Source organism: Tamandua tetradactyla, chromosome 2 (genome assembly GCF_023851605.1).
Source record: "Tamandua tetradactyla isolate mTamTet1 chromosome 2, mTamTet1.pri, whole genome shotgun sequence".
Lineage (NCBI taxonomy): Eukaryota > Metazoa > Chordata > Mammalia > Pilosa > Myrmecophagidae > Tamandua > Tamandua tetradactyla.
Genome location: NC_135328.1, coordinates 199995628 through 200019779, shown reverse-complemented (window position 1 = coordinate 200019779; position 24152 = coordinate 199995628). Strand labels below are relative to the sequence as shown.

Below are 24152 nucleotides of genomic sequence, written 5' to 3'. Positions count from 1 at the left end.
CCTGCACCCCCCCTTCTCTATGGGGCTCTGACGTATGACCTGGTGCCCCCTAAAAGAGCCCAGGTGCAGTGAGGAGGGAGTTCTGATCAGGTGTATTCTATACTGAGGGCAGAGACTGACCCCCAGGAAAGAAAGAAGCTCCCAAGATTTCATCCCCTCCCTGAGTCACTTACCCCTAGGGCACAGGTGACTGGCCGCCTACTTCATCATGGGGCCTGTGGTGGCTGTCGCTGCTCCACCATCTTCCAAACACCATAGCAGGAGCTGCCCAGCCCGAGGACAGCCAACAGTGTGGCCACAACCCCAGCCACTGGGTTCCGGGGCTCTGCCTTCAGCAGTCCAGCTACTTGCATCTGGAGATGCACAGATGCCTGGGCTGTTGGTTGAGACTTGGGAAGGTGAGGGGAGGGAAGGGACTGAAAAGGTACAGCTGGATGGAGATGCAGATGCTGCCCCAGGGAGATTCCACCCCAATCCCTCTCGCTTCACTGCCCATCTAGGTCCTGACTACTCAGGCTGCGGAGAATATGCCAGCCTAGCTGGTCGGGTGTCAGCCTCACTATGGTTGGGGGAGGATGGGGTCTGTGGTACCCCCCGAAGCCAGAGGTTTGGGGTACTTACCTGTAGTACCCGGAAGTAGCCAGGGGTCAGGCGTCGAAATCGCATGGTGAAGGGGGTGCTGGTCACCCTGGGGGCCTGTTGGGGTAGGTGAAGACATGAGGATAAGTGGTGTTCTTTGTGCCTAGGAGTGGAAGTCAGTGTCTAGTGGCCCCTGACCTCCCATGCACACACTGCACATGCTCTCAGTGGATGCTTACCAGTGCCTGCCCGCCCACGTCTGGCAGAGGGTAGGGCAGCTGGGACCTTTAAATCCAGTCCCTTCCCCCTGCCTGCCCATCCTGCCAGCCTCAAGTGCAGCTGTCAGGAGAAATCAGCATCAGGCCTGAGCAGCCCCTCCCCTGCCCACTGGGGAGGACAAGCCTGGTAGGCGGGAGAGGCCTTGTCAGTGCCAAGAGTCCCAGGCCTGGACCAGGTACTGGGAGGGCCTCCCTGAGCCCTGGCTCCAGTCCCTACCCCTACCTTAGATGATTGGTTGCCACCAATCAGCTCTCAGCAAACAAAGCTTGCTTTATCAGTCCCCTTGCCAGCTGCAATATTCCTCTCCACTTGGTGGTTTCTGCTAGAACAACCACCCTTACCCTGGGGGAGGGTACATTTCACCCCTCTCCCATGATGGGGTTCCCACAGGGACAGATCCATTTCTTCTCTAATCTTAGCTTGGAAACAGTAATACTGTAATGGGTTGTGAAGACTCAAAGAAAAAAATGTGTGCAGAGTCCACACCTTTTGCCCAGGAATTTCACTCCTAGGAATCTCTACAGCTATTACCAGTGCAGCTAAGCAAAGATGTATGTACAAGGGTGTTTGTGCAGCATTCCTTGTAGTAGTGAACATGTAGAGATAGCCTCAGTGCCAAACACTAGGTGAATGACTAAATGTGTTTCGTTCATTTTGTGAATACTATGCAACCAAAAGAAAAAGAAAAGGTAGATTTGCATTTACTGATTAAGAAGGCTATGTGATATGTTAAAAAGCAGTGGCTGGCAGAGCTGGATGCTACTCTAAGCCCTTTACTTGAATTATTTCATTGGTATTATGAATTTTGCATTTCATAATTTGTAGAACAGTATATAGAGTGTCTGCGTGTTTAGAGAATGGAAGGTTAGTGCAGAAAATTTAATACTGGCCTCTCTGGAGAATGGGTCAGCATCATGCTAGGAATTCTCCTTTTTTACTTAATGGCCTTTATTACCTTTGAAATTTTTACAGCAAATTTATAGAAATTTTATAAACTCATAACATTTATAAAATAGAAGCTGCCATTTATGGAGCCCCTAAGTGTCTGGCAGGTGCCGAGGACACAGAAGAGGGGCACTGTTACAGTTGTTAGGCCCCCTGTCCTTTGGGTAAGTAACTGGCATAAATGCGCGGTGGTAAATTCTCACCTCTTTCTCTCCTACAGGATTGTGAGTTCAGGGAGGGCAGAGTCTGGTGGGATTCTCATTTCGGTATCATGCCAGCTCAGTATCTGGTTGGTATTTGAAATCAGGAAGGGGAGGGAATAGATAGAGCTGCTTTTAGAATCCACTGGCCTTCCCCAGACTGTTGCAGGGAGGCTGTTGTACAAAGAGGGAAGAAAAAACCTATAATTTTCAGGTTCTCCCTGTAACTTAGAGGGGCCAGCCTTTTCAGAACATCAGCTAGTTCCATCTCTCTGATAAGTTAGAATGGGCATAGCCCAAATATCCACAAAGAGTAGGAGAAAGATCAAAGGTGATGAAGTTGTACAACAAAGGTCGGGTTTAACAAATGAGTATGATTGCTGAATCACTTTATTGATTTTTTTTTAGTCTCCAGTATCTTCAGAGCAGCTAAAAGTAAAAACCTAAAATTGTAGAATAGAAACCCATACCAAACTCTGAAATCTGTTCTACAACTAACTGTTGCACTGTGCATTGAAATTATTACTATTTACTGCTTTTTTTGTATATATGTTATTTTTCACAAAAAAAAAAGTGAAAAAAAATGTGTATATACCTTTTAGCCTCCAATGCTCTGGAGCAGCTAGCAGGAAAAGTCTGAGATGATGGTATGGTAGCCCGTGACAAACTCTGTGATCTGTCCTGTAACTACTTATTGAAGAATGCTTTGAAAACTATTGCTTTTTTCTTTCTTTGCTCTGTATATACGTTATATTATAAAATTTTAAAAGTTAAAAAAAAAAGAAAGAGGCAAGAATGTTGGAGGACACAGCTTGGACTAGTGTTCGAGAGACACAAACAGTATAGGGTGTGAAGGCGGGAGGTGAAGGACAGAGCCAGAGAGGTGACGGGGTGTTTCACTTTTGGAGTCTATTGATTCACTGAGAGGGAGGCAAGCCCTGTGGGGAGCTGAAGAGCTGGTGTCACACATGAAGGAAGCAGCCACTGATCCCTCCAGCTTTTGATGCCCTATAGAGGTGGGGTGGGGTTGCCAAGGCTGGCAGAGTTCCAGAGCAGCTGGTGATCCCAGTTTGTATGTGAAATTGTTAAATGTTAACAACTTAAAAGCACACACACAACACTGCAGGGGTCACCTGTTGGCCAAATCCAGACTCCAGGTCTCTGGGTTACAGGCAAGATCATGACAGTCTTTGAAGGCCAGGTGTTGGGATGCTGATAGAGATTCCAAAGTAGGTGAGACGTTAGGAGGGACCAACTGTGGAAAAGCCTCCCAGGCCTCATAAAATTAAAGCAGAAATAATGACTCAAGTCTCCCCTGTGTTACACATTTCAGAGTGCTTAGAGGAGCCTGTCGAAGCCAGTCTTACAGCCTTAAGAGCTGGGTATCCCCCTGTTCTAGTTTGCTAGCTGCCAGAATGCAACACACCAGAGACGGATTGGCTTTTAATAAAAGGGGATTTATTTTGTTGGTTCTTCAGAGGAAAGGCAGCTAACTTTCCACTGAGGTTCTTTCTTACGTGGAAGGCACAGGATGGTCTCTGCTGGTCTTTTCTCCAGGCCCCTGGGTTCCAACAACTTTCCCCGGGGTGACTTCTTTCTGCATCTCCAAAGGCCTGGGCTGAGCTGCTAGGCTGTGCTACCTTGCGTTCTCTCATTTAAGCACCAGCCAATTAAGTCAAACGTCACTCATTGCAGCAGACACTCTTCCTAGCCGACTGCAGATGTAATTAGCAACAGATGAGGTTCACGTACCATTGGCTTGTGTCCACAGCAACAGAACTAGGTATGCTCACCTGGCCAAGTTGACAACTGAATCTAACTAACACACCCTCCTTTAGAGAGGAAGGGGTAGGCTCAGGAAGGTGTATGTGTTGGGCTCAGTCACACAGCATGTGAGTGTGGAACTGACTTGGGCCTCCTAATTCCCAGGTCCTGGAAGTCCCCTGGCCTGGGATGAGGAGTAAGGATGCAGATGATAACTCCAAATACTTCCTATATGTCAGACGTTCTAAGATGAGAGCGCTTAACCTGGGGTTAAGAATTCAGTGGGTCTATAAATTTGGACGGGAAAAATTGTGTCTTTATTCTCAGTAACCTTTAATTGAAATTTACCATTTCCTTCACTTATGGATTGAAGTATTAGCAGAATCTGACTTTGTCACCAAAAGAAATCACTGACATTTTTATATCAAATTATTGTATAGTTATTGCAAGCATCTTGAAATACTGTTTATTCCTTATGACTGCTTCAAAATCATGGCAGTTTTAACCCCCCACTAAATCTCCCCAGATCACCCTTTCTGTTTCAGACTTTGCTTCAATACTGCTGGCCCTCAGGTAGGCAGTTCTGCCCCCAGTAGTGGGTCCAGGGACCACGGGGTATATTCTGTTCTCACGTGGGTGACTCAGGCTTTCTTCAGTCCTTAACTTACTTAAGCTGAACAGCAGCAGCCTTCACACCATCTTCAAAAGGGAAAAATTTAACATGAATTCCCAGTCTTGTTACGTAATGTTAATAAACATATACCACTATATCTAACTTCGTCCTTTTTAATATATTTTGGTAATGTTTGTTCTCTGTGCAATTCTAAGCGTCTTCTTTTATGGTTGTAAAAGCATTATTCTGAGAAGGCGTCCAAGGGGAAAAAAAAAGTCTTAGAGCTATTAGCTCAGGTATTCAGGTATTCGGGTGTTCTTTGGAGTAGGGGCTACTATATCCATTTTACAGGCAGGGAAACTGATGCACCAAAGGTAGGGTTAATCCGGGTCACACAGCTGGTAAACTGCAGAGCCGGGATTTGCACCAGGGTCTGGCTCCCCAACTAGCTCTGCTTTGCTGCTGTGCTCACCGGTTCAGCTTTTGGGCCCTCTGTCGAGGAGCTGGGCAGGTCAGGGTCCCACCCTGTGATTTGAGGGCTGTTTGGGCCTGCTCTGAGTATGTCAGAGTCACACACCAGTGGGACCGCCCCCTGGACAGGCTGCCCAGCTGAGACAGCCCCGGGGCCTCTGAGGGGCGTGGCAGAGGGAGTGGACAGGTGGTGGGCCAATGGCTGTGCAGGGCCTCACCTGGCCAGCCTCGTGGGCCCAGGTATGCAATGGCTCCACCCAGGGCCTAGCCCAGCCCCTCCCCAGACCAGGGATCTGGGAACGGAAATTCCTGAGCAGGCCTTGACCCGAGCAGGCCGGGCTCAGCCATGGAGCCCATTGCGACCTGGACCTCCGGGAAGGTGGCAGCTTGGCTGAGAGGTGGGTGGGACCGGGGCAGAGCTGAGCTTGCGGGGGTTGTTGTGAGGTCACCGCAGGTCCAAGAGAGGGGCTGGGGGGGGAAAGGGAAAAGGACCTGTGATTCTGTCAGTCAATTAGTCAGTCAACAAGTATTTAGAGAGCTTCTGTCAGGCACAGGTACTGCGCTAGGCCGAGGAATGGAGGAGATGATCCTGGAGGGCCCAAAGACCCAGCAGTGAGTCCTCCACCCCCCAGTATCCCCAGAGGCCATGAGGGTGGGGCCGGGGAGGCTGGGATTGTGTACTGATAACAGAGCGGGAGGCCTCCGCCCAGTACACAACCTCCTTTATCTCTTTCATTTTCCCTGGACTGTAATTAAACCCACTTTTCAGAGGAGGAAACTGACACATAGAGCCAGGAAGTGATTTGCTCAGTCTTTGGAATAGGGTGGGTCCTGGTGTGGTTTGCTTTCCCCTCTCCCCACCTTGAGGCTCTCCAGCAAGCCTTGGCCAGACTGAAGGAATTGGCACAGCCTCACCCTAGGGGCCCCTTTCGGAGCTGGGAATTGTGCAGTAAATTTGGAGGAGCCCCTGATGGGTGGGAAAAGGCCTAACTTTAGACACACTCAAAGAAATACGGACCTTCTGACCATGCAGCTTGGAGAAGGGAGGGAAGTCAGAACACCGCTCCTGGGGAAGGGGTGGAGAGAAGGAGGGGGGATGGAATTCCCTCCAAGAGTGAGTAAGCTGCCTAACCTCCCCGTGGGTGAGTTTTCCCATCTACCCAATGGGGATAACAATAATCCCCATTTCCTAGAGATGTGGTGACTATTAAATGTGTTACTATATTGTAAAGTCCTTAAAACTCTGCCTGACACATAGTAAGTGCTCAGTAGCTATTACTCTTATATTTGTGTGTCAACCTTGTGCCAGGTATACGCTAACCCCGGGAGGTAGGGATGACAGTTGTTCAAGGCCGGATCCCTGGAGAGTTCTTTTCCAGGTGGGAGAGGCCAAGCTCAACAAGTGCAGTATGTGCGGAGGCGAGGGGGGCTGTGGGGGTGAGAGGAGGGACTCCCAGTCCTGCCTGGGAGGGGGAAGACTTCCTGGAGGGGGGGTGGGGTGTGTCACCGATGAGGAAGGCAGCAGAGGAGCTGGAAGCGCAGTCCAAGCAGAAGGTATAGCACATGCAAGAATCCTGAGGCAAGAGAGAGCACTGCAGGAGCTGCCAGGAGTCAGTGGTCTGGTTCTGAAGGATTGAATTTGAGACGCTGTGCCTGGATATAAGGCTGGAGAGAAAGGTGGTGGCCAGATCACACAGGACCTTACAGGTCATGCTTGAAAAATAGGTGATGATAATATGATGCCTGCTATTTACCATCTACTGTGAACCAGAGAATGGGCCAAGTGCTCCCCGTGTTAGTGTCTTTTAATCTCACATGATTTAAAGACCGAAGCCTCTTAGGATGCTTTTTTAGGATCTCCTTTAGGTGAGGAAACTGAGCCACAGAGCAGGTAAGTGACTTGCTGAGGTGCTGGCACTCAGCTCTCCTGCCTCCATAACGTTTTTTTTTTTTTAATTGTTTTTATTGACACATCTTCGCTCACATCCGGTCCACACACGTGGTGTACAATCAGTGGCTCACAGTGTCATCATATAGCTGTGTCTTCATCACCATGATCACTCTTTAGAACGTTTGTGTCACTCCTGGCTCTATAACCTCCTGTCCCGAGCTCCTGTATCAGTGGTTCTCAGGTTTGAGTGTGACTCAGTATCACCCGGAGAGTTTGTGAAACCAAGTTTGCTGGGCCCCACCCCCAGAGTTTCTGTTTCTGGAGATCTGGGGTGGGGTCTAAGAATTTGCATTTCTAGCAAGTTTCCTGTTGAGGGTGATACTCTGGTCTTATGACCACCCTTTGAGAACCACCATCCTGTACTATCTACTTCTTAACTCAGTGGTTTCTTCTGTCCAGTGGACCGAGTGCAGCCTGGGTCTCAGGTTGTCATTAGAAATAGGGGAGGGGGAAGGGCCTTTTGGGAGTGGGGGGAGGACTGGCCTGAGGGGTCTTGGTCCCTCTTGCTGACGCTTCTCTCTTTCTAGGCCTTGATGACTCCCTGCAGGACTATCCCTTCGAGGACTGGGAGCTGCCGGGCAAGTATCTGTTCCAGCTCTGCCCCCGCAGCCTCGAAGCTCTGACTGTGTGGCCTGTGGGCCACCAGGAGCTTATCTTAGATGGGGTGGAGCAGCTTCAGGCCCTGGTGAGTGAGTGCTGGCCACACTGGCCTCAGCTTCCACCACCTGGGGGGCTGCTGGGAGGGGGGTAGGAAGGGCTGGACACTGCTGGGGTTGACCTGTCCCCTCCCTGGCCCAGAGCTCTGGACTGCAGAAAGAGAACCTGCAGAGCCTGACGGAGGGGCTGCTGGAGAGGACACACGCCTTCCAGAACTTAGTCCAAGACTACCTGGGGACCTGTGCCAAGACGCCCGCCTGTGTCCTCACTGCGGCTGTGGAGCTGGTACATAAGGCTCGTGGCCTCCTCTTCTGGCTCAACAGGTATCTCTGGCTCCTCCTAGGGCCTGGGCTGGGGTAACGGATGGAGAATCCTTTCTCATCTTTGGCTTCCTCCGGGGTGTGGGAGCGAAAAGCAAACTTTGGCTCTTGTTCGAATGTGGCAGCACCACGCTGCCTGCAGGGACACTCCAAAGCTTGGTTCCCACCTCTCCTCCAGGCTTGTTACCTTGATAGTCATAGCAACAACTGTTGATAGAGTATGCCCCCACCCGCTTCACTGGCTGCTTCTGCTCGTCCTACAGGTCCCAACTCAAATGTCACCTCCTCAGGGAAGCCCTCCCTGTTTTGTGCTCTCAGCCCTTCCCAACTTCACAGCACTCCTTGCAGTTGGAGTTACATCATTGTTGATGTAATTATGTGTTGGATGCCTGTCTCCTCAGTACCTAGAATAGTCTCTGGCACATAGTAGATCCTTGACAAATAAATCCTGTGCTAAACTCTTTAGATGTATTGATCATCTCCTTTAATCCAAACCAAAACCCAGCAGCGCAGGTGCTAATCCAAGCCTCAGAGGAGCGGCCCGCCTCAAGTGGTTCGGTGACCCCTTGTTCGGTGTGGCCCTTAACCACTATTCTGTTCTTCCCTGCCAGGTACCTCTTCTCCCACTTCAACGACTTCTCGGCCTGCCAGGAAATCGGGCAGTTGTGTGGGGAGCTGGTCCAGGCCTTGCAGGAGGTAGGGGACCCGGGGGATCACACTGGGCCCACACTGTGAGGACCAAATGATGCTACAGCTTTTTATAACCTGTGAATCAGAGGCTCGGGTGTGAGAGCTGGGGCCAGGAAAGGGCAGGAAGAGAGGCCTCCTGGCCAGCGGCTGTGGGGCAGAGGAGGTATTGGGTCTCCTAACTGGCAGGGGAAGCCCAGGAAAAAGCCCAGGAAACTTGACTCCCGGGAAGGGGTAGAAGTGGAGGGCCTGTGCGGTGACTTGCAGGAACCTGTCTCAGGGCATAAGACCTTGAGGCCAAAGCTCTGAGACCTTGCGGTTCGGGGAAGGGAAGAAGACCAGGAGAGGGGAAGTCAGGAGGGATTGCAGGGCTAGGGTTAGATCCCATCTTGCCCTCAGGAGGCAGCTCCCCTTATTCAGGGTAGGCCTCTACCCTCTCTACTTCCAGGACTGTCCGGCAGCTGAGAAGGAGACCCAAGTGCTGAGAATCGTGAGTCCGGGGGGCAGGGGGAAATGGGGGCTGGGGAAGGACAGCGCTCAGGCTAGATGCCCTCCCCTCCCCCAGTGCAGCCACGTGGCTGGGATCTGCTGCACCATTCTGAGCTGCAGCCCCAAGGAGCTGCTGGAGCAGAAGGCCGTGCTAGAGCGGGTGCAGCTGGATGATCCTTTGGTGAGCTCTGACCTCTAACCCCTGACCCCTTGGTGGTTGTAAATACCCCAAAATAGAATTCTAGGATCCTATATTGTTCTGACTGGAAGGCCTTTTTTAATCTTCATTTTAAGACCCCGAGGACTTACCCAGGCTCATCGTCACCCAGCACCTTCCCCAATTCTGAGGGCCTGTAGCTGGGGTGGTATCAGGTGGCACATTCCAGCCTGGGACACAATCTGGCAGGGGTTTGGAGGCAAGTTAGGGGAGAAGGGAGAGGATGTGAACTTTTCTGCTTTAGTCTTTGATCAGTTGGAAAACCAGAGCCCCTAGCCCTGCCCCCGTCCTGGCCCTGGCCCTGCTTATCCCTGCAGGAAAGTTGCTAAGAGTCTGGTGCCTCAGAAATCACCGACTACAGCTTCCCTCTGACCCCACCAGAGGAGGCAGCAGAGGCCAGACAGGAGCAGCAAGTTCAAAGTCACAAGCAAGTTGGGCAGTGCCAACTTGAGGCCAGCTCTTTCTCCAGCCTAGCCCACTTAAGTGTTCTGGGTACAGCAGGGGTCTTGCCTACTGGCCCTGCTACCCCCAAACCCTCAGTGACTGCAGCTTCCACCTCTGTGCAGGGCCTGGAAATCCACACCACCAGCAACTGCCTGCACTTTGTGTCCCAGGCGGGCACTCAGGTGAGAGCCCCCCCCCCGCCTCAGCCCCGACCCCCAAGGCCCTCTCACCTGCCAGCCAAACCCGCTTCAGGGCCCAGGAGAGCCCACCCTCTGAGCCTCACCCACCCCATATCAGGTCCCCGCTGCCTCCCGCCCTCATATCCTGCCAGGAGACGAGGTCGTCCAGGTCAACGAGCAGGTGGTGGTGAGTGAGGCCAAGAGGAGCATGGTGGAGGCGGGGGCGCCAGGGAGGGGAAGGGGGGGTCCTGACCAGAACCCAGGGCTGGTGGGTGGGGAAGGGGCCCAAGGGTTCTGCTCCTTGGGGAGACCAGGGTTGTGGGAGCTGCCTTCCCTGAGAGGGGCCAGCCCAGATAGGTCAGAGCAGCCTCAGCAGAGCCAAGGTGAAGCTCCGGGGGGCTTCCTAGAGGAGGGGCGGGGGAGGCAGAAGCAGGGAGCTGAGAGGGAGCTTCCAGTGTGACCGTTGCCCGCCCTGAGTCCCCTTACCTGGCTTGTTCCAAGCCCAGTGGCTCTGTCCTGCCCTGCATCTGTCCCCCAGGTGGGCTGGACCCATAAGAACGTGGTGAGAGAGCTGCTGCGGGGGCCAGCCGGGGCCAGCCTGGTGCTGAAGAAACTCCCGGTGCCCGAGAGCCCCCCCCAGGTACTGCCCCCCACTTTGCCCCCAGCCCGTTTTCAGAGCCCTGTCATCCACTCCATCACCCCCATTTCTGGTTGTCCTCCAGAGCCCTCCTCAGGTCCTCGGCTCCCCACGCCTGAGGCTCCAATCCCTGGCTCTGGCCCCGCTGCCTTCCAGGTAACAGCCTCTGCCCTGGGTGTGCCTCGTCTCCGAGGGCAACCTCAGGCCCGTCTCACCTCCCCTGTTCTCCCCAGGGCCCCGTCCCAGGAACTCTTTGCCTTTGAACCGATTCTGAATTCAAGTCCTGGGTCCAGCCCTGCGTGGACAGGTACTTTCAGTGCCCCAACTCACCAGGGATTAGGATGCCACAAGTGAGGCTGCCGGGGCACCTGGCTGTGGCCCCTGGCCCTTGACATCCCCAGGGCTTGGGACTAGGCTCAGGGACCTTCTCTCTCTTCTCCCTTCCTCATAGACCCTCTCTCCTTCGGCCCTGAGCCCATGCCCGTCCTCCCTCTACCCCCAGTCCCGTGTCTAGGAGGGGAGGCAGAGCTTCCGGAGCCTCCAGGACTCCCTGACAGGGTAAGCTCAGGAGCTACAGCAAGGTGGGGGGAGGGGAGTGATGGCTCTGGCCCTAGACCTCTCACTAGTCACCTCCTGGTCCTTTCAGAGTCCTGTCTCCGGTCGGAAGAAATCAAAAGGTATGATGTGCACCTGACTGGGTGGGGATCCCCTGTGTGAGAAGAAGTCTTTACAGTGCTGGTGCAGACCACACACACACACATGCATGCACACGCACACACACACTCTCACGCACACGCATGCACAGCCTGTCCTGGAAACAGCTCTGCCTCTGGGATCATGCAGATCTGAGTTTCCAGCCTGGGCCACTCACCAGCTCGGTGACTTTGAGCAGATGCTTGTCCTCTCTGAGCTTCAGTCTCCTCCTCTGTAAAATGGGAAGAGGCAGCCCCACCTCAGAGAAGACATGGGAGACATTCCCAGCATCTTATTTCTGAGCAAGAATTCAGAAACGTCACTTGGGGATGGGTTTTTTTTGGGGGGGGGGCAGGCAGGGGAGCTAGTTTGGGGGTGCGGGTGCCTTGGCAGCCCCTCACTGAGCGGGCTGCTCCGCTGCCACAGGTGTGGCAACGCGCCTGAGCCGCCGGCGGGTGTCCTGCCGGGAGCTGGGCCAGCCAGACTGCCATGGGTGGCTCCTGCTGCGCAAGACGCCCAGTGGCTTCATGGGTCCGCGCTGGCGCCGCTGCTGGTTTGTGCTGAAGAGGCACACGCTTTACTGGTACCGCCAGGCCCAGGTGAGCCCCGCCCCCCCGGAGGTAAGCAGGACAGCTTAGGGCCCAGGTGCCACCACCTGCTTCCAATTGTGGCCACAGATGGGCCCCAGGCCCTCTATAAAATGGGGACACAACTCGGAGTGAAATAAGTTTATACCTTAAAGCAGTGTGGGAAGAGTAGTGCAGGAGATGTAAGAGAATCATTTTGATTCTGTCCACCCCCACTTCCTCTTCTGTTATTCTGTCCATCCTGATGAAGGGCCATTCATTCAATTGATTATTCATTCAACAAACATTCACATGCCTACTGTGTATCCAGCTTTAGGCTGGAAGCTAGAGACTCAGGGAAGAAATTGGACAGTCCCTGTGACTCTAGAACTTAGGCGAGTAGGGGAAAGGGATGAATATACGTGCAAGGAGAGTGTGAGGGAATATTTGCTCCGGAGAAGGAAAAGCCCAGGGACATGCGGGAGCCCAGTCCAGCCTAAGGAGTCAGGAAGCTTTCCTGAGAAAGTGATACTTGGGGGTTTAGAGGGAAAGAGGAGAAAGAAAACCAGGAAGGGGGGACAGCATGTGCAAAGCTTGTTGGTATGAAGCAGCTCTGTCTCTATTGAAGAAACGAATGCATGAGTAGGCCCCTCTTTCTGGACTCTTTCTCTGGGTATCTTTGCGCTCCCCCTTTCTTGGCTCAGAGACACCCCTTGGCCATACTCCAGCCCTCATCCCAGATCCCTGGCCTGAGCCCCAGGCATAACTTAGAATTAGGAAACCCAGGAGGCTCCCTCTCCCCTCCCTGCCCCCAGGACCGAGGGGTAAATCAGGAGCTGAATGGGGGTTGGGGTTCCAAGCTGACCCTTACTGATGCTGTGATCTCCCCAGGATCAGAAGGCCGAAGGTCTCATCAATGTCTCCAACTATAGCCTGGAAAGTGGACATGATCAGAAGAAAAAATAGTAAGTCCTGGAGGATCAAGGGCTGGGGGATGGGGAGAAAAAGGGAGAAATGGGTGAGGGGTGGAGTGGGCACGGTGGCCACCCGGTGGATTCCGGGTGCAGCCTCTCTGGGTGCTGACTGGGCCTCTCAGGCTGAGCGAGGTCCCCGGCCCCCCACAGTGTGTTCCAGCTCACCCATGATGTGTACAAGCCCTTCATCTTCGCTGCTGATACCCTGACAGATCTGAGCATGTGAGTGTTGCCCCCACCCCTCTGCCACTGCTGCCATCTCCCAGCCCCCATGGGCACCTGGGCCCAGGGCTCGGACTGAGAGTGGGTGGTCAAAGCATCCTCTCCAAGGCCCAGTTTTCTCGTCTGTGAAAATGGGCTCTTCAGGGTTCTTACCTCTCAGAGTTGCTCTGAGGATTAAATGAGACGATGAGGTGGGTAAATGAAAACCGATGGCTGTGGTACACGTGTCTCCTTGAGCCCCATTTGCTCCTCCACAGGTGGGTACGCCATCTCATTACCTGCATTTCCAAGTACCAGTCCCCAGGCCGGGCCCCCCCACCCCGAGAAGAAGGTGAGTGTCTCGGGTGGGGTGTGGGGGACCCGGTTTCACTTGAACCTCCTCTTCTCCTGGGATGGGAACTGGGAGCTCAGATGCCCTAGCCTGTCCCCTGGCCTCCTCAAACCCCCCAAGGCTCAGTAAGCTCCCCACCTGCTTCCCCCGCCCCTACCCTCACCCAAGACTGCTACAGTGAGACTGAGGCAGAAGACCCTGACGATGAGGCTGCGTCCCGCTCAGGCTCGGTGAGTGAGGGCGCGGGTGGGGAGGTTGGCGGCGGGCAGTAGCAGGGCATGGAGCACACACTGATACCCCCCTCTCCTTCCCCCGTGCCTACAGCCCAGCCCAGCCCAAGCCTGGAGTCCACCCCACAGAGACACATCACCTGCAGCCACCCCCACGCAGGGCAGCCCTCCTTCAGCCTCCTTTGGCTCTCCACCAGGTATCAGGCTGGGCTTGGAGCTGGGATGGGGAGCCCACACCTGGGGTGAGCAAAACCCTCATCCTGCTGCCTCCTCCCACAGATGGTGGTGAAGGAACCCTGGAAGGAATGGTACAGGGGCTGAGGCAGGGTGGTGTGTCCCTCCTGGGCCAGCCACAGCCCCTCACCCATGAGCAGTGGCGGAGCTCCTTCATGCGGCGCAGCCGAGACCCCCGGCTCAATGAGCAGGCGCACCGCGTGCGGGCCCTGCAGAGCACGCTCAAGGTATGCTGGGAACCGCTGGGCATGGCGCGGGGCTGGGCTCTGAGCTTCAGGCTTTGGTTCCTGGCTCCCACTACCAGGCACTGGGCTCCGGGCTCAGCTCGGGGCTCCAGGGTACAGTCTGAGCTCAGACATAGAGTGGGTCAAGTTCTTGGTTTTGAGCTGGGATCTGAACTTTCACCTTGCACCAGGCTTTCAATTTGAGCATCTGAACTAGGCTCTAGGTGCTGGGTTCCAGGGTCAGCTCTAAGCTCAGCTCTGCTCCCCTTCCTAGGTGTCTGGCCTCTTAGCCCCTCTTCCTCTCACAGGCAAAGCTGCATGAGCTGCAGGTTCTGGAGGAAGTGCTAGGTGACCCTGAGCTGACCGGAGAGAAGTTCCGACGATGGAAGGAGCAGAATCAGGAACTGTACTCAGAGGGTCTGGGGGCTTGGGGAGTGGCGCAGGCTGCGAATGAATTTCAAGTTCCAGCTCCTCACTCCAGAGAACATTCCTCCCAACCCCTGTCCTCTGACCACGAGGAGCACCCCTCTCTCCTGCCCCTTGACCCCAATGAGCAACCGCCAACCTCCTGACCTCTGACTTTGGCCAGTACCTTAGCCTCTGATCTCTGACCCCAAGGACCACCTCAATCCCCGGCCTCTTATATGTAGCACTCACCTGAGAAGAGCAGGGCATCCTTGGATTCTGATTGAAGTCGGAAACAGCACTAGTCCGTGGTTTCACCCCAAGCTGACCCCTTGCCTAGACTGCCGCCATTTCTGCTCCTCCCTCCCCTGGAGTAGGTAGAAGGAGCTTTGCGCTACTCCCTCCTCCCTTGCCAAAGAAGGAGCAGGAAGGCTGGGTTGAGAGAAACTCTCTCCCACCCAACCCTCTAATCTGTGGGGCCCCTTGGCAGTTCTTTCCCTGAACCAGATCTGTACAGGTGTCCATCAGGTTACAAAGAGACGCTTTTCACCAAATAAAGCCACTTTCTCTAAAATGAATCTACTCATTCCATTGACTTCCATATTAGAACTGGGAATCTGTTTCCCCGAGAAGAGTGGGATGAAAGGCCGGGACTCTACCTGGAGCTCTGTGCCTTTGGGGGGATGGACTGCGGACCCACGGCTAGCGAGGGCTGCTACACAGGACCACCTCTGCCCAGCCCTTCAGGGGCTGAAGGGTGCTCTCCTACCCCATCCTCGGGGGCAGAGTGAAAAATAGAGACCAGCCTTCCACTTTATAGGAGAAACCGTGGCTCACATTGGGAAGGGGCTGCAATGGATGGTGGGGCAGACAGCCCTTAAAACAGGTGGAGGGAAAGGGTGGTATGCTCCTCTGCTCGCCTCACTTCACAGCCCTCCCTCAACTCCAGCTCATGGGCCCGGAGCAGGGACATGCCCCTGTGTCTCCTTCTAGGCTGTGCAGGACACCTGAGCTGCTCCCAACAGCCTCTGACCCCTGCCAGTCCCCTCAGTGTCCTGGGCTGCTTCTTGGGAGTATGGAGTGGGGACAGTGGGTTGAGTTTCAATCCAGGTTGGAATCCCTCGGTAGAATGTAGACAGCCAGAGGTCACAGAGGCCTCTGTGATATCACCACGAGGGGGAGCAAACCTGCTTGGAATGAAGTTTCTTTGAAGGAAGAGGAGACTGAGCAGCTATGAGCAGCACTCAAAAAGTCTGGTGGCAGCAGTGGACTGACACCACCAACATCAAGCCTTTGTCCATCCTGGTAGGCTCCCTGGCTCAAATTGAGCGTCCTGGGGTGGGGTGAGGGGCATGGGAGGACCATGCAGGGTCAGGAGGGACAGCAGATGTCCTGATGTCTCCTCGCCCCTGCAGAGAACCACTCACGAGCCGCACAGCCGGCCAGAGGATCAAGTGCTCATCAATCGCCGGGACATCACTAGTAGCAAGGTAAGGCCCAGTCCTACAGCGGTCACCTCCCCAACAGTGACCCTTCTGCACCTGTGCCCCACGGCTGTGGTGGCTGTGTCCCCCCTCTGCCCTCCCCAGCTGTGCCCTCCACAGGAACCCCCATATAATGATGCCCATGCACCAGCAGAGACCCTAAAGGAGACCCCAGCAGTGAACCACTTTTAGTGGCCATCTAGGTAGTGCCCTCTACCCTGATGCCCCATTCTATGATCCCTTCTCAGGCAACTTTTCCCCTTAGAATCTGCCCTCCAACCCCCATGGCTCCCCTTCACTAAGAGCAGCATCCAGGCAAAGCCACTACAATGACACCTGCTTGATGGAAGCCCCCTGCCCTCTCTCAGGATGCCTGGGACATGCAGGAGTTCATCACTCGCATGTACATCAAGCAGCTGCTTCGACACCCGGCCTTCCAGCTGCTGCTGGCCGTGTTGCTGGTGGTCAATGCCATCACCATTGCTCTCCGCACCAACTCTGTCCTTGGCCAGGTAGGACACCAACCTGACCCCTGTCCCCACTGATTCTGCTGGAAGGCCCTGGGATAAGGCACTTCCTGTTCTGGGCCTCAGGCTCCTTATCTGTTCATGATGGTTGGATTAGATACTCTTGAAGGGTCTGCAAGCTTTGACCCTTCAAGATTCTAGAAAGAGATCAAGGAAGAGGTTGTGGTGGAGGGGCTCTGGAGTTCAGTTTTGAGGAATGCATTGGAGGACAAAAGGCAGGAGGCAAATGGAATGAGCAGAGGCAGACATGGACACGTTGTGGGCAAAAGTATCCAATTTTTTTTTTTCTTCCATGGGCAGGCACCGGGAAACAAACCCGGGTCCTCTGGTGTGGCAGGCAGGCATTCTTGCCTGCTGAGCCACCGCAGCCCAATCCAATTTTAATTGACAGACATCAAAGAGACTCACTCTGTGCATGCTCTGTGCTCAGTGCCAAGGGTTCAGGCAGGAACACAACAGACCCTAATCCTGTCTCATAAAACCCAAACATGGCATTAATAATGCTTGAGTATATCAGAGAGTACAAGGGAGCTTAAAGAAGGCCACCAAACCCAATTTGGAAGGTCAAGGAAGGATTCCTGTAGAAAGTGATACTATAGCTGAGAGTAAGAGATGAGACAGAGTTGGCCAGGTATACAGAGGTGAGAAAGAGTGTTTTGGGCAGAAGAAACAGCATGTGAGAGAGCTCTCTCATCCAACTTTTAGTGTAGTATGACTTTGATATTATCCAAGATGCCTTAATTTCTTATAAGGAATATGCATACATATGTGGTGCTATTTAAAAATCAATATTTTTTAAATGTCCAAAGTGTTTAAAATGGGAAATTTTGTGTTGTGTATATGTTAACCACACACACAAAAAAATTAAAAACAATGACCACTGTGGTAGCTGATGAGTTCAGAGAGGTGGTCAGTGGCCAGATCACACAGGGTCTTTAAGTTATGTTAAGGAGGGTAAACTTTATCCTGATGTCAGTGGAAAGCCAGAGAAGGATTTAAAGCATGGAAGTGACCTAATCAAACAGGTGTTTTAGAAAACCTAATCAGTCACTCCAGGGTGGACCATGGAAGAGAGGGTCAGGAATGGGGAAGATAGACCAGGCAAGAACCTATTGCAGATGTTCAGGTGAAAGATGATGGGGCTTGGTCCAGACCAGTAGCCCTGGTGAAAAGAGATCAGCTGCATTTGGGAATTCAGAGGGGTTGATTCCATGGGCCTGCATGATTGATTTTCTTCATAATTAACATTTAATAGGCACTTACTATGTGCCAGGTACTGCACTACTGTGTATAACAAGCACCATCATCTCAAGCATGTAGAGAAAGGGAGAGCAAGGGCTTAAGTCTCTGGCTTCAGCAACTGTGTGGAGGATGGTGCTGCTTGTTGAGACGTGAGAGCATAGGAGGTAGAGCAGTTTGGGGTCAGTGCGAGTTGTGTTGTGTTTGCGGTGCCCATGCAATATCCAGAGATGTCTGGAGACGAGTTACATGTCAAACCCAAAACCCGGCCGAGTGCCCTGGAATGGAGATGAAGATGTGAGAACTGCCAGTATGTAGGAGAATGGGTAATAAAGCTAAGGGAATGAAGGAAATTGTCTAGGAAGAGTGTTGAAGACCAGAGGGCCAAGGCACAACTCTGAGGAATGCCTCCAAATAAGGGGTGGGAAACGGAGGAGGGAGTGAAAAAGGAGACTAAGGAGGAGTGGCCTGTGGAGTAGGAAGAAAACCAGGTGAGGGTACTATGATGAAGGGAACAGGCAGCAGGGTCGGTACCTGGAAGAGATCAGACAACATAAAGACCTTGAAGCTTCCCTTGAATTTAGCTCTTGTGAGCTCAACAAGAGCTGTCCCTGATGTAGTGGAGGCGGAAACCCAACTGCAGAGGTTTGCAGAATGAGTGAAGTAGAGGACACATCCGACTCATGAATGGATCATGAAATCAATCCGAAGTGAGGACACCGGTATTTTTAAAAGAATGAAATAGAATGTGTGTGTGAAAATGTGTTTCTTTCTGTGTGTCTTGACGGAAAAAGCTGAAAGCCCTGGAGTAGAATATGGGTCTGTGAAGGTCAGATCCCAGAGGCCTATGAATTGCCAGAGGCCTAGGGAACTTTATCCTGCAGGCCACGGGGAGCTGTGGAAGGCTTGTGGGTAGAGAAGGAAACTAGGGTGACTATAGATGCCTATGACTTGGAGAAGGCAGGAGAACTATTTATGATGCTCTTTCAATAGTGAGGAGGGCCTCTGACAGAAAGCTCTTCCTTACTTTAGGCAGACGACCCTGGCCCATGATAGCCCTTTGGGATTTGGGAACAAGCAGGGAGCTCATAAACCATCTGGATTTAAGAAACTCTGCCCCTCCTGGCATTAGTCAGTGGATGGGGGTGGTGGGCAGCTATGGGCAGCACGAGACCTCTGTGCATGGCAGTAAGCCTCGAGACACTGAAGCTGTTGGCCATGAGGGTGCAGGAAGGAAAGAGTTAAAGTGACTTCGGTGACTTTCAGGGTGAAGTCAGGGAGCGGAGGGTTGTTCATGGGGTCTGTAATGTCAGCTGAACGAGTAGGATCTAGGCTGAGTGAAGGTGAGTTGAATTTTTGACAGATCTTGGCTATCCATCCATCCATCCATTCATCCGTCTGTCCCTCCTCCCATGCATCCACACTGTGTGTCCTGGATCCATGGGTTGGAGATACACAGGACTTTGGTCAGACCTGGCTTAGAAGACTTAGGGAGCTGAAGCAGCAGGAGTGGCTAGGACAACCAGAGAGGGAAGAATGGGTTTTGGTGGCCTCCACCTTCAGGCCCAGGGTGTTTCTTCCCAGTCCTGGAACCTCTTTCTGCCCCTCCCTGCCTCCCTTTTCCAAGTATCCCTACTCTAGAGGGTAGGAGCAAAGGTTTATAGTCAAAGAACAATCATTATCTCCTAGCTGTGTGATCTTGGGCATCTCTCCGATTCCTCTTCTGTAAGATGGAATAAAACCTACTCTGCGGGGCATTGGTGAGGGGAATGTGAAATGATGCATGCATGGTCTTAGCCTGATGCCCGGCTCATACATGGAAAGGACACTCTAGAAGGAACGGTGAAGATGCTGAGGAAGAAGAGCAGCTGTAGTAAGGGCCAGGGACGCTGCTGGTCCCCATCCTTCCCTCCCCTGTCTTCTCTCCTCTGGCCTCGCCCAGGACCTATGGCGCTGACCTCTCCCTTCCCGTTTTTCTCTGTCTCCCATGTAGAAACACTATGAGTTGTTCTCTACCATAGATGACATTGTGCTGACCATCCTTCTCTGTGAGGTTCTCCTTGGCTGGCTCAATGGCTTCTGGATTTTCTGGAAGGTGAGATCCCAGGCCCTCCCTGCCACCACCCCTGCTCCCTGGGATCGGCTCACCCACCCACCCACCCCACCCCAGTACTTCTGGCCCTACAAAGTAATGTGTGTGTGTATGTGTGTGTGTGCACGTGCACATGCATGAAGATGAGAGAGAAATTGACTTGAGATGTCTGTGATGCAGCAGAGAATAACTTGGACCAGGAGAGTGGCCTTCTTGGGTTCTAGGCCCTGCTCCAGCCCTCCCCAGCTCTGAGATCTTAGGCAAACCTTTATCTGAGACACAGGATTGAGAGTACCCACCTGAATTTACAGGGTTCCAGAGCAGGGGTCAGCAAATTTTTTCTGTAAATAAGAGACCAGATAAAAACTATTTTAAGCTTTACAGGCATCTGGTCTTTGTTGCAATTATTCAATTCTGCCATGGTAGCACAAAAGCAGCCATGGGTGATACATAAACTAATGAGTGTGACCACATTCCAGTAAAACTTTATTCATGAAAACTGAAATTTGAATTTCATATAATTTTCACGTCACAAAATATTATTCTTCCTTTGACTTTTCTTTTCCCCAATATTAAAAAATCTAAAACCCATCCAGCTGCTGCTGGATTTGGCCTTTAAACCACAGCTTGTCAAATTCTGTTCTAAAACATATCAAATAACCTTCTGGGCAGGAAGGGGCCTTAAAGTTACTTTCAATGCAACAAAGACTCAAATTCTTTGTTTTAATTGGACTTCTAGGGTCAAGGGATTCCATTTTTGCCTCCCAGAATGTGTGACAAGAGACCTAAAAAAGAATCCCATGAATGTTTTATACCTTTCATAAAAATGTCATTTAAATATCATTACCAGGACAACCAAGGAATGTTCCCAGGTGTCAGGGGTTACAGGTTTCACTTCATAGAACACAGAACATAGAACATAGAACAAAATTTCTGAAGTCTGGGTGTCTTCAAGATTCCTTGTGCAAACAACACTTGCAAGGGTGTTTATTAACAGAAGCCAGAATAAGGGCAAGGCATGTTTGCATGTCTCTACGCTGGAGAGGGGCTTAGGAGTGATGATGCTGGTGTGAACATTTCAAGATACCACTTTAGCAGTAGTTCCAGGACGCAGGCAGCCTGTTTCATGACTGTCAGGGAAGAGGGAGCATGTCCTCCATATCTTCCTGAGTTTCTTTCAGCCACAGTTCCTTCTGCGGTTAGGAGGGCCTACAGTTTCAAGGCTTAAACCATAGAATTTCATTAGCACCAAGGAAGTTAATTAAAGCACGTGTTATGCCAAGCCACTCTGCTTTCCCCCTTCACCCGGACTTCTCAGGCTCAGTGCTATTTTCCTGCAAACCCTCTGTCCTGTGCACTGTAGGATGTTTTGCAGCCTCCCTGGCCTCCACCCACTAGATGACTGCCGCAACTCACCCCCAGCCCCCAGCTGAGATAACAAAATGTCTCCAGACACTGCAGGTGTCCCCTAGGGAGCAAAATTGCCGCAGCTGAGAACCACTGACTTAGCTGTGTGTTTAATTGGCTTAGAGGGTAAGGTGGAGATTCCACTAAAAGAAACGTATACACTGAAAGGTATGCAGAGAATCCTTGCTTTCACTCCTGCCCCTTCATTCGGTTGCCTCTCCCTGGCCCCTTACTCTCTAGGTAACCTTTTTATATTTATAGCCTCTTGTTTATCCTCCCAGGAGTTCTTATAATCATAAGCAAATATGTATATAATCTTAGCGCTCCTTTCCCTAACAGTAGCATATTTTTAAAACTCTGCTGTGCTTTGCTTCTATCACTTAATAAGTCCTAGCAATCTTTCCATATCGGTGCATGGAGCTCTTTCTTGTTTTTTGTCTCATGGCTATACAGAGTGAATGTGATGTAGTTTATTTAGCCAGTCTCCAGTTGTTGGACACTTTGGTTGTTTTCAACCTTATACAAATGTCATTTTTTACTTGTACCAAGTATTGGTCAGATTCCTAGAAGTGGGATCATTGGTCAAAGGGTAAAATGCATTTATTGTTTGTTAGACAGAACAAATTCCCCTATTTAGTGGTTGCACATGAACTTTTCATACATGTGCCCATCCTCCCTCCCCTCCTATATATGAGTAAATACCTTATTGGTCAAAGAGCTTCCCAAACATGCTCGTCTCCCTCTCTCTTTTACTGTGAAAGCTATTTTGCCTCTGAACTGGCTACTGAAGCAGTGTTCCCGGATGATTCTTCTAGTAATTTTTCTTTATTTTACTATTTATGTGTGAGTCACACAAAAGCTGGAGCATGCAAACATTCTTGGGTCACCTACCTGCAGAGTCCCAGTCTAGGCGGGAACTCAGCTCAGCAGCGAGCTGCGTGTGTGTCCGGGTCTCCACTGTGTGTCTCAGGCTGCATGTGGCCGTGAGACACATGGAGCAGCGTGTGCGTGCATGTTCTGTGGCATGTCTGGGGAGCGGCACGGTGAGTAGCCGCAGTGGATGGCAGCTGACTGGCCCTGCTCCCAGAGGAATATTGGGGTCCCCCATGCTTATGGTGTGGGGAGGGAAGACCCAGGGCAGCCCTAGGAGCTGGGCCTGACTGACCCCGCCGGGGCTGGCCCACCACTCCCCAGGACGGCTGGAACATCCTCAACTTCCTTATCGTCTTCATCTTGCTCATGGGGTTCTTTGTTAAAGAGCTCAATGCCATCTCCATCACCTACACTCTCAGGTGAGTTGAGAGCTCTGGAGGGAAGAAGGTGGGGGGGGGCTTGACCGGGAACCCAGGAATGAGGCTGGAGGGGTGTCAGCTCGGCCTCTCTGGGCAGGGGGATGGGCAGTGAGGGGGAGGGTTGAAGGGCTCAGGGAGCACCCCTGAGAGGCTCTGCCACAGGGCGCTTCGTCTGGTGCACGTGTGCATGGCAGTGGAGCCCCTGGCCCAGATCATCCGCGTCATTCTGCAGTCGGTGCCCGACATGGCCAACATCATGGCCCTCATCCTCTTCTTCATGCTGGTCAGTGCCCTCTGCCCCCATGCCCCCAGCCTGTTTTCTTCCCTGAACAGGGACCCTGGGTCTTTGGGGATGGGGGAGGGGTGAGTGTCTGGAAAAGAGTCAAGGCCCAGGGGCCTGGAGGCTGAGGAGTCCCCGGGCAGCACTCATTTGCATTGTATTTGCATGTCCCTTCTTCCAGGCCTCGGGTGATATCAGTGGACAGCTTTGGTCTCTCTCCAGGTGTTCTCCGTGTTTGGAGTCACACTCTTCGGTGCGTTCGTGCCCGACCATTTCCAGAACATGCAGGTGGCCTTGTATACCCTCTTCATCTGCATCACGCAGGACGGCTGGGTGGACATCTACAGTGACTTCCAGTAAGCGGAGCTCCCGTAGTGCAAAGAAACTGGGATGCGCGAGAGTGGGGGCTCCACGTGTTGAGATGAGGGTGGCCAACTGGGAGGAGAGGTTACATGAGCTTTAAACTGGGGAAAAGGAGGTCAAGTCTGTGGTCTGCTTGATGTGGAAGCCCTGCCACCTGTGAAGCCTCCCTAATTCAAAGTCCCAACCTTGGCCAGTTCATGGAGACTCCCATTACGCTCAAGAGCTGGAGAGCTAGTGTTAGGGCAGGGAGCAGGTCTGTGGTGGAGCCTTGGGTGATGGGACAACCTCCCAGCCCACGCTGGAACCCACCAAACTGCCTGGATTCCTGGGAACTTGGGAGTCTCATTCCATTCATTCTTAGACCTGCTGCCTAAGAAAATTTTGGTCACGGGTGGCTGCCTGGGTTCTCTTTTTCTAAGCCCTGTTTTTCCAGTCCACTGTAGGGATGGGTCCCTCTGAATGATTTCTTTCTATTTGCTTCATGTGAGGGTAGAAGAGTCATTGATGAAGGGATTCCGTAGGTATTATCCATTTCAATGTAGGTAGTGGAAAACTCACAGACTGCAGAATAAAGTTGGAATGGGCTTTGAGTCTTTGCTCTGCCACATTAGAGAAGCAACTTGGGAAAGGTACTTCAGCTCTCTTCTGAGCCTTAATTTCCTCATCTGTAAATTGGGGATTACAATATTAACTCTGTCATAGGATTGCTATGAAGAACCATGGAGAAAAACTACATAAATCTCTTACTATAGAGTCTGGAACCAAGTGGTTCTACATTTGTTTATATATTTATTTAGAGTTATATATATATTTAGAGGGGGGAGAGAGGAAACTATCTCATAAGATTTTTTTATTAGAATAGTTTATTGTAGAAAAATTATGCACAAAGTAGAGTACCCATACAGACCTCCCTCACGTACAGAGTTTCCTTATTGACATTTTACATTGGTGTGGTGCCTTTTTTATAAATGATAAACCAATATTATAATAATTATATTATGGGAGATTTTATAGCACAGTATTAATAGTGGTTAACTCCGAGTGGAGGTTTTGTGGAGGGTTTTGTTTGTATATTTTTCTTCTGATCTTTCTATAATGAGCTTGTATCACTTTTAAAATAATGGATCTAATAGATTCAATCTGATTATGCTGATGTT

At 51.9% G+C, this 24152-nt stretch overlaps 4 protein-coding genes and 1 long non-coding RNA gene across 23 annotated transcripts in view; 2 read left to right on the top strand and 3 right to left on the bottom strand.

Moving 5' to 3' along the window:
* The first annotated feature begins 43 nt into the window (after positions 1 to 43).
* On the top strand, positions 44 to 14889 carry CNKSR1 (connector enhancer of kinase suppressor of Ras 1). Of its 2 annotated transcripts, XM_077150747.1 has the most exons (21): positions 44 to 5249; positions 7330 to 7487; positions 7601 to 7782; positions 8391 to 8475; positions 8915 to 8956; positions 9032 to 9136; positions 9739 to 9798; positions 9914 to 9982; positions 10334 to 10435; positions 10518 to 10588; positions 10666 to 10739; positions 10884 to 10990; positions 11079 to 11109; positions 11552 to 11724; positions 12583 to 12656; positions 12816 to 12887; positions 13145 to 13218; positions 13387 to 13448; positions 13543 to 13645; positions 13728 to 13909; positions 14215 to 14889. In XM_077150747.1, exons 1-21 carry the CDS (start codon positions 5198 to 5200, stop codon positions 14476 to 14478), a joined length of 2142 nt encoding a protein of 713 aa, XP_077006862.1. In that variant the 5' UTR covers positions 44 to 5197; the 3' UTR covers positions 14479 to 14889. The 2 variants fall into 2 exon arrangements, with proteins under 2 accessions (XP_077006862.1, XP_077006861.1); XM_077150746.1 differs by having other exon boundaries at positions 8915 to 9136; positions 10334 to 10739.
* Positions 179 to 666, bottom strand: ZNF593OS (ZNF593 opposite strand). The gene is made up of 2 exons (XM_077130558.1): positions 622 to 666; positions 179 to 353 (listed from the first exon to the last, which is right to left on the bottom strand). The coding sequence occupies exons 1-2, from the start codon at positions 664 to 666 to the stop codon at positions 207 to 209; spliced, it is 192 nt and encodes a 63-aa protein (XP_076986673.1). The 3' UTR covers positions 179 to 206.
* Positions 3337 to 15672, bottom strand: LOC143674688 (uncharacterized). 17 transcript variants are annotated; one of them, XR_013171166.1, is made up of 11 exons: positions 14564 to 15672; positions 13589 to 13744; positions 13041 to 13165; positions 12563 to 12624; positions 11861 to 11953; positions 11304 to 11357; positions 11063 to 11141; positions 9265 to 9354; positions 6359 to 7966; positions 5870 to 5917; positions 3340 to 4466 (listed from the first exon to the last, which is right to left on the bottom strand). XR_013171166.1 is itself a non-coding variant. In XM_077150752.1 (9 exons), exons 4-8 carry the CDS (start codon positions 11966 to 11968, stop codon positions 5904 to 5906), a joined length of 285 nt encoding a protein of 94 aa, XP_077006867.1. In that variant the 5' UTR covers positions 11969 to 12624; positions 13041 to 13165; positions 13589 to 13744; positions 14564 to 15671; the 3' UTR covers positions 3337 to 4466; positions 5870 to 5903. The 17 variants fall into 17 exon arrangements, 2 of the variants coding, with proteins under 2 accessions (XP_077006867.1, XP_077006866.1); XR_013171162.1 differs by lacking the exons at positions 3340 to 4466; positions 5870 to 5917; positions 6359 to 7966 and adding exons at positions 8000 to 8423; positions 10282 to 10727 and having other exon boundaries at positions 14564 to 15666; XR_013171163.1 differs by lacking the exons at positions 3340 to 4466; positions 5870 to 5917; positions 6359 to 7966 and adding exons at positions 8000 to 8423; positions 10648 to 10727 and having other exon boundaries at positions 14564 to 15661.
* The window catches only part of CATSPER4 (cation channel sperm associated 4), an 18804-nt gene continuing 9652 nt past the window's right edge, over positions 15001 to 24152 (top strand). For both annotated transcript variants that reach the window (XR_013171160.1, XM_077150748.1), the window contains exons 1-7: positions 15001 to 15616; positions 15727 to 15801; positions 16164 to 16307; positions 19555 to 19656; positions 22255 to 22352; positions 22515 to 22635; positions 22855 to 22988. Coding sequence is in view for 1 of the 2 variants with exons in the window: in XM_077150748.1 (XP_077006863.1) it covers positions 15545 to 15616; positions 15727 to 15801; positions 16164 to 16307; positions 19555 to 19656; positions 22255 to 22352; positions 22515 to 22635; positions 22855 to 22988 (746 nt within the window). In the remaining variant the exon portion in view is untranslated. The remainder of the gene's footprint in view (positions 15617 to 15726; positions 15802 to 16163; positions 16308 to 19554; positions 19657 to 22254; positions 22353 to 22514; positions 22636 to 22854; positions 22989 to 24152) is intronic.
* LOC143674690 (uncharacterized) overlaps positions 20122 to 24152 on the bottom strand; it is a 27293-nt gene continuing 23262 nt past the window's right edge. The window contains exon 5 of the long non-coding RNA XR_013171176.1: positions 20122 to 23660. This is a non-coding gene — a long non-coding RNA (uncharacterized LOC143674690). The remainder of the gene's footprint in view (positions 23661 to 24152) is intronic.

What these genes read in the sequence shown, in the direction of transcription:
- ZNF593OS (XM_077130558.1), bottom strand. Translation starts at nt 666, where the DNA reads ATGCGATTTCGACGCCTGACCCCTGGCTACTTCCGGGTACTACAG. An exon ending in GCTACTTCCGGGTACTACAG is followed by an intron (nt 354 to 621) that starts GTAAGTACCCCA and finishes GTGCATCTCCAG; the next exon opens with ATGCAAGTAGCTGGACTGCT.
- LOC143674688 (XM_077150751.1), bottom strand. Translation starts at nt 11,968, where the DNA reads ATGGCCCTTCATCAGGATGGACAGAATAACAGAAGAGGAAGTGGGGGT. An exon ending in TCTTCCCACACTGCTTTAAG is followed by an intron (nt 11,358 to 11,860) that starts GTATAAACTTAT and finishes CCCATTTTACAG; the next exon opens with AGGAGGAGACTGAAGCTCAG. An exon ending in CTGGGTGACGATGAGCCTGG is followed by an intron (nt 8,424 to 9,264) that starts GTAAGTCCTCGG and finishes ATTTCCTGGCAG; the next exon opens with GCCGAGAAGTCGTTGAAGTG.
- CNKSR1 (XM_077150746.1), top strand. Translation starts at nt 5,198, where the DNA reads ATGGAGCCCATTGCGACCTGGACCTCCGGGAAGGTGGCAGCTTGGCTG. An exon ending in TGGAGCAGCTTCAGGCCCTG is followed by an intron (nt 7,488 to 7,600) that starts GTGAGTGAGTGC and finishes TCCCTGGCCCAG; the next exon opens with AGCTCTGGACTGCAGAAAGA. An exon ending in CCCCCCACCCCGAGAAGAAG is followed by an intron (nt 13,219 to 13,386) that starts GTGAGTGTCTCG and finishes CCCTCACCCAAG; the next exon opens with ACTGCTACAGTGAGACTGAG.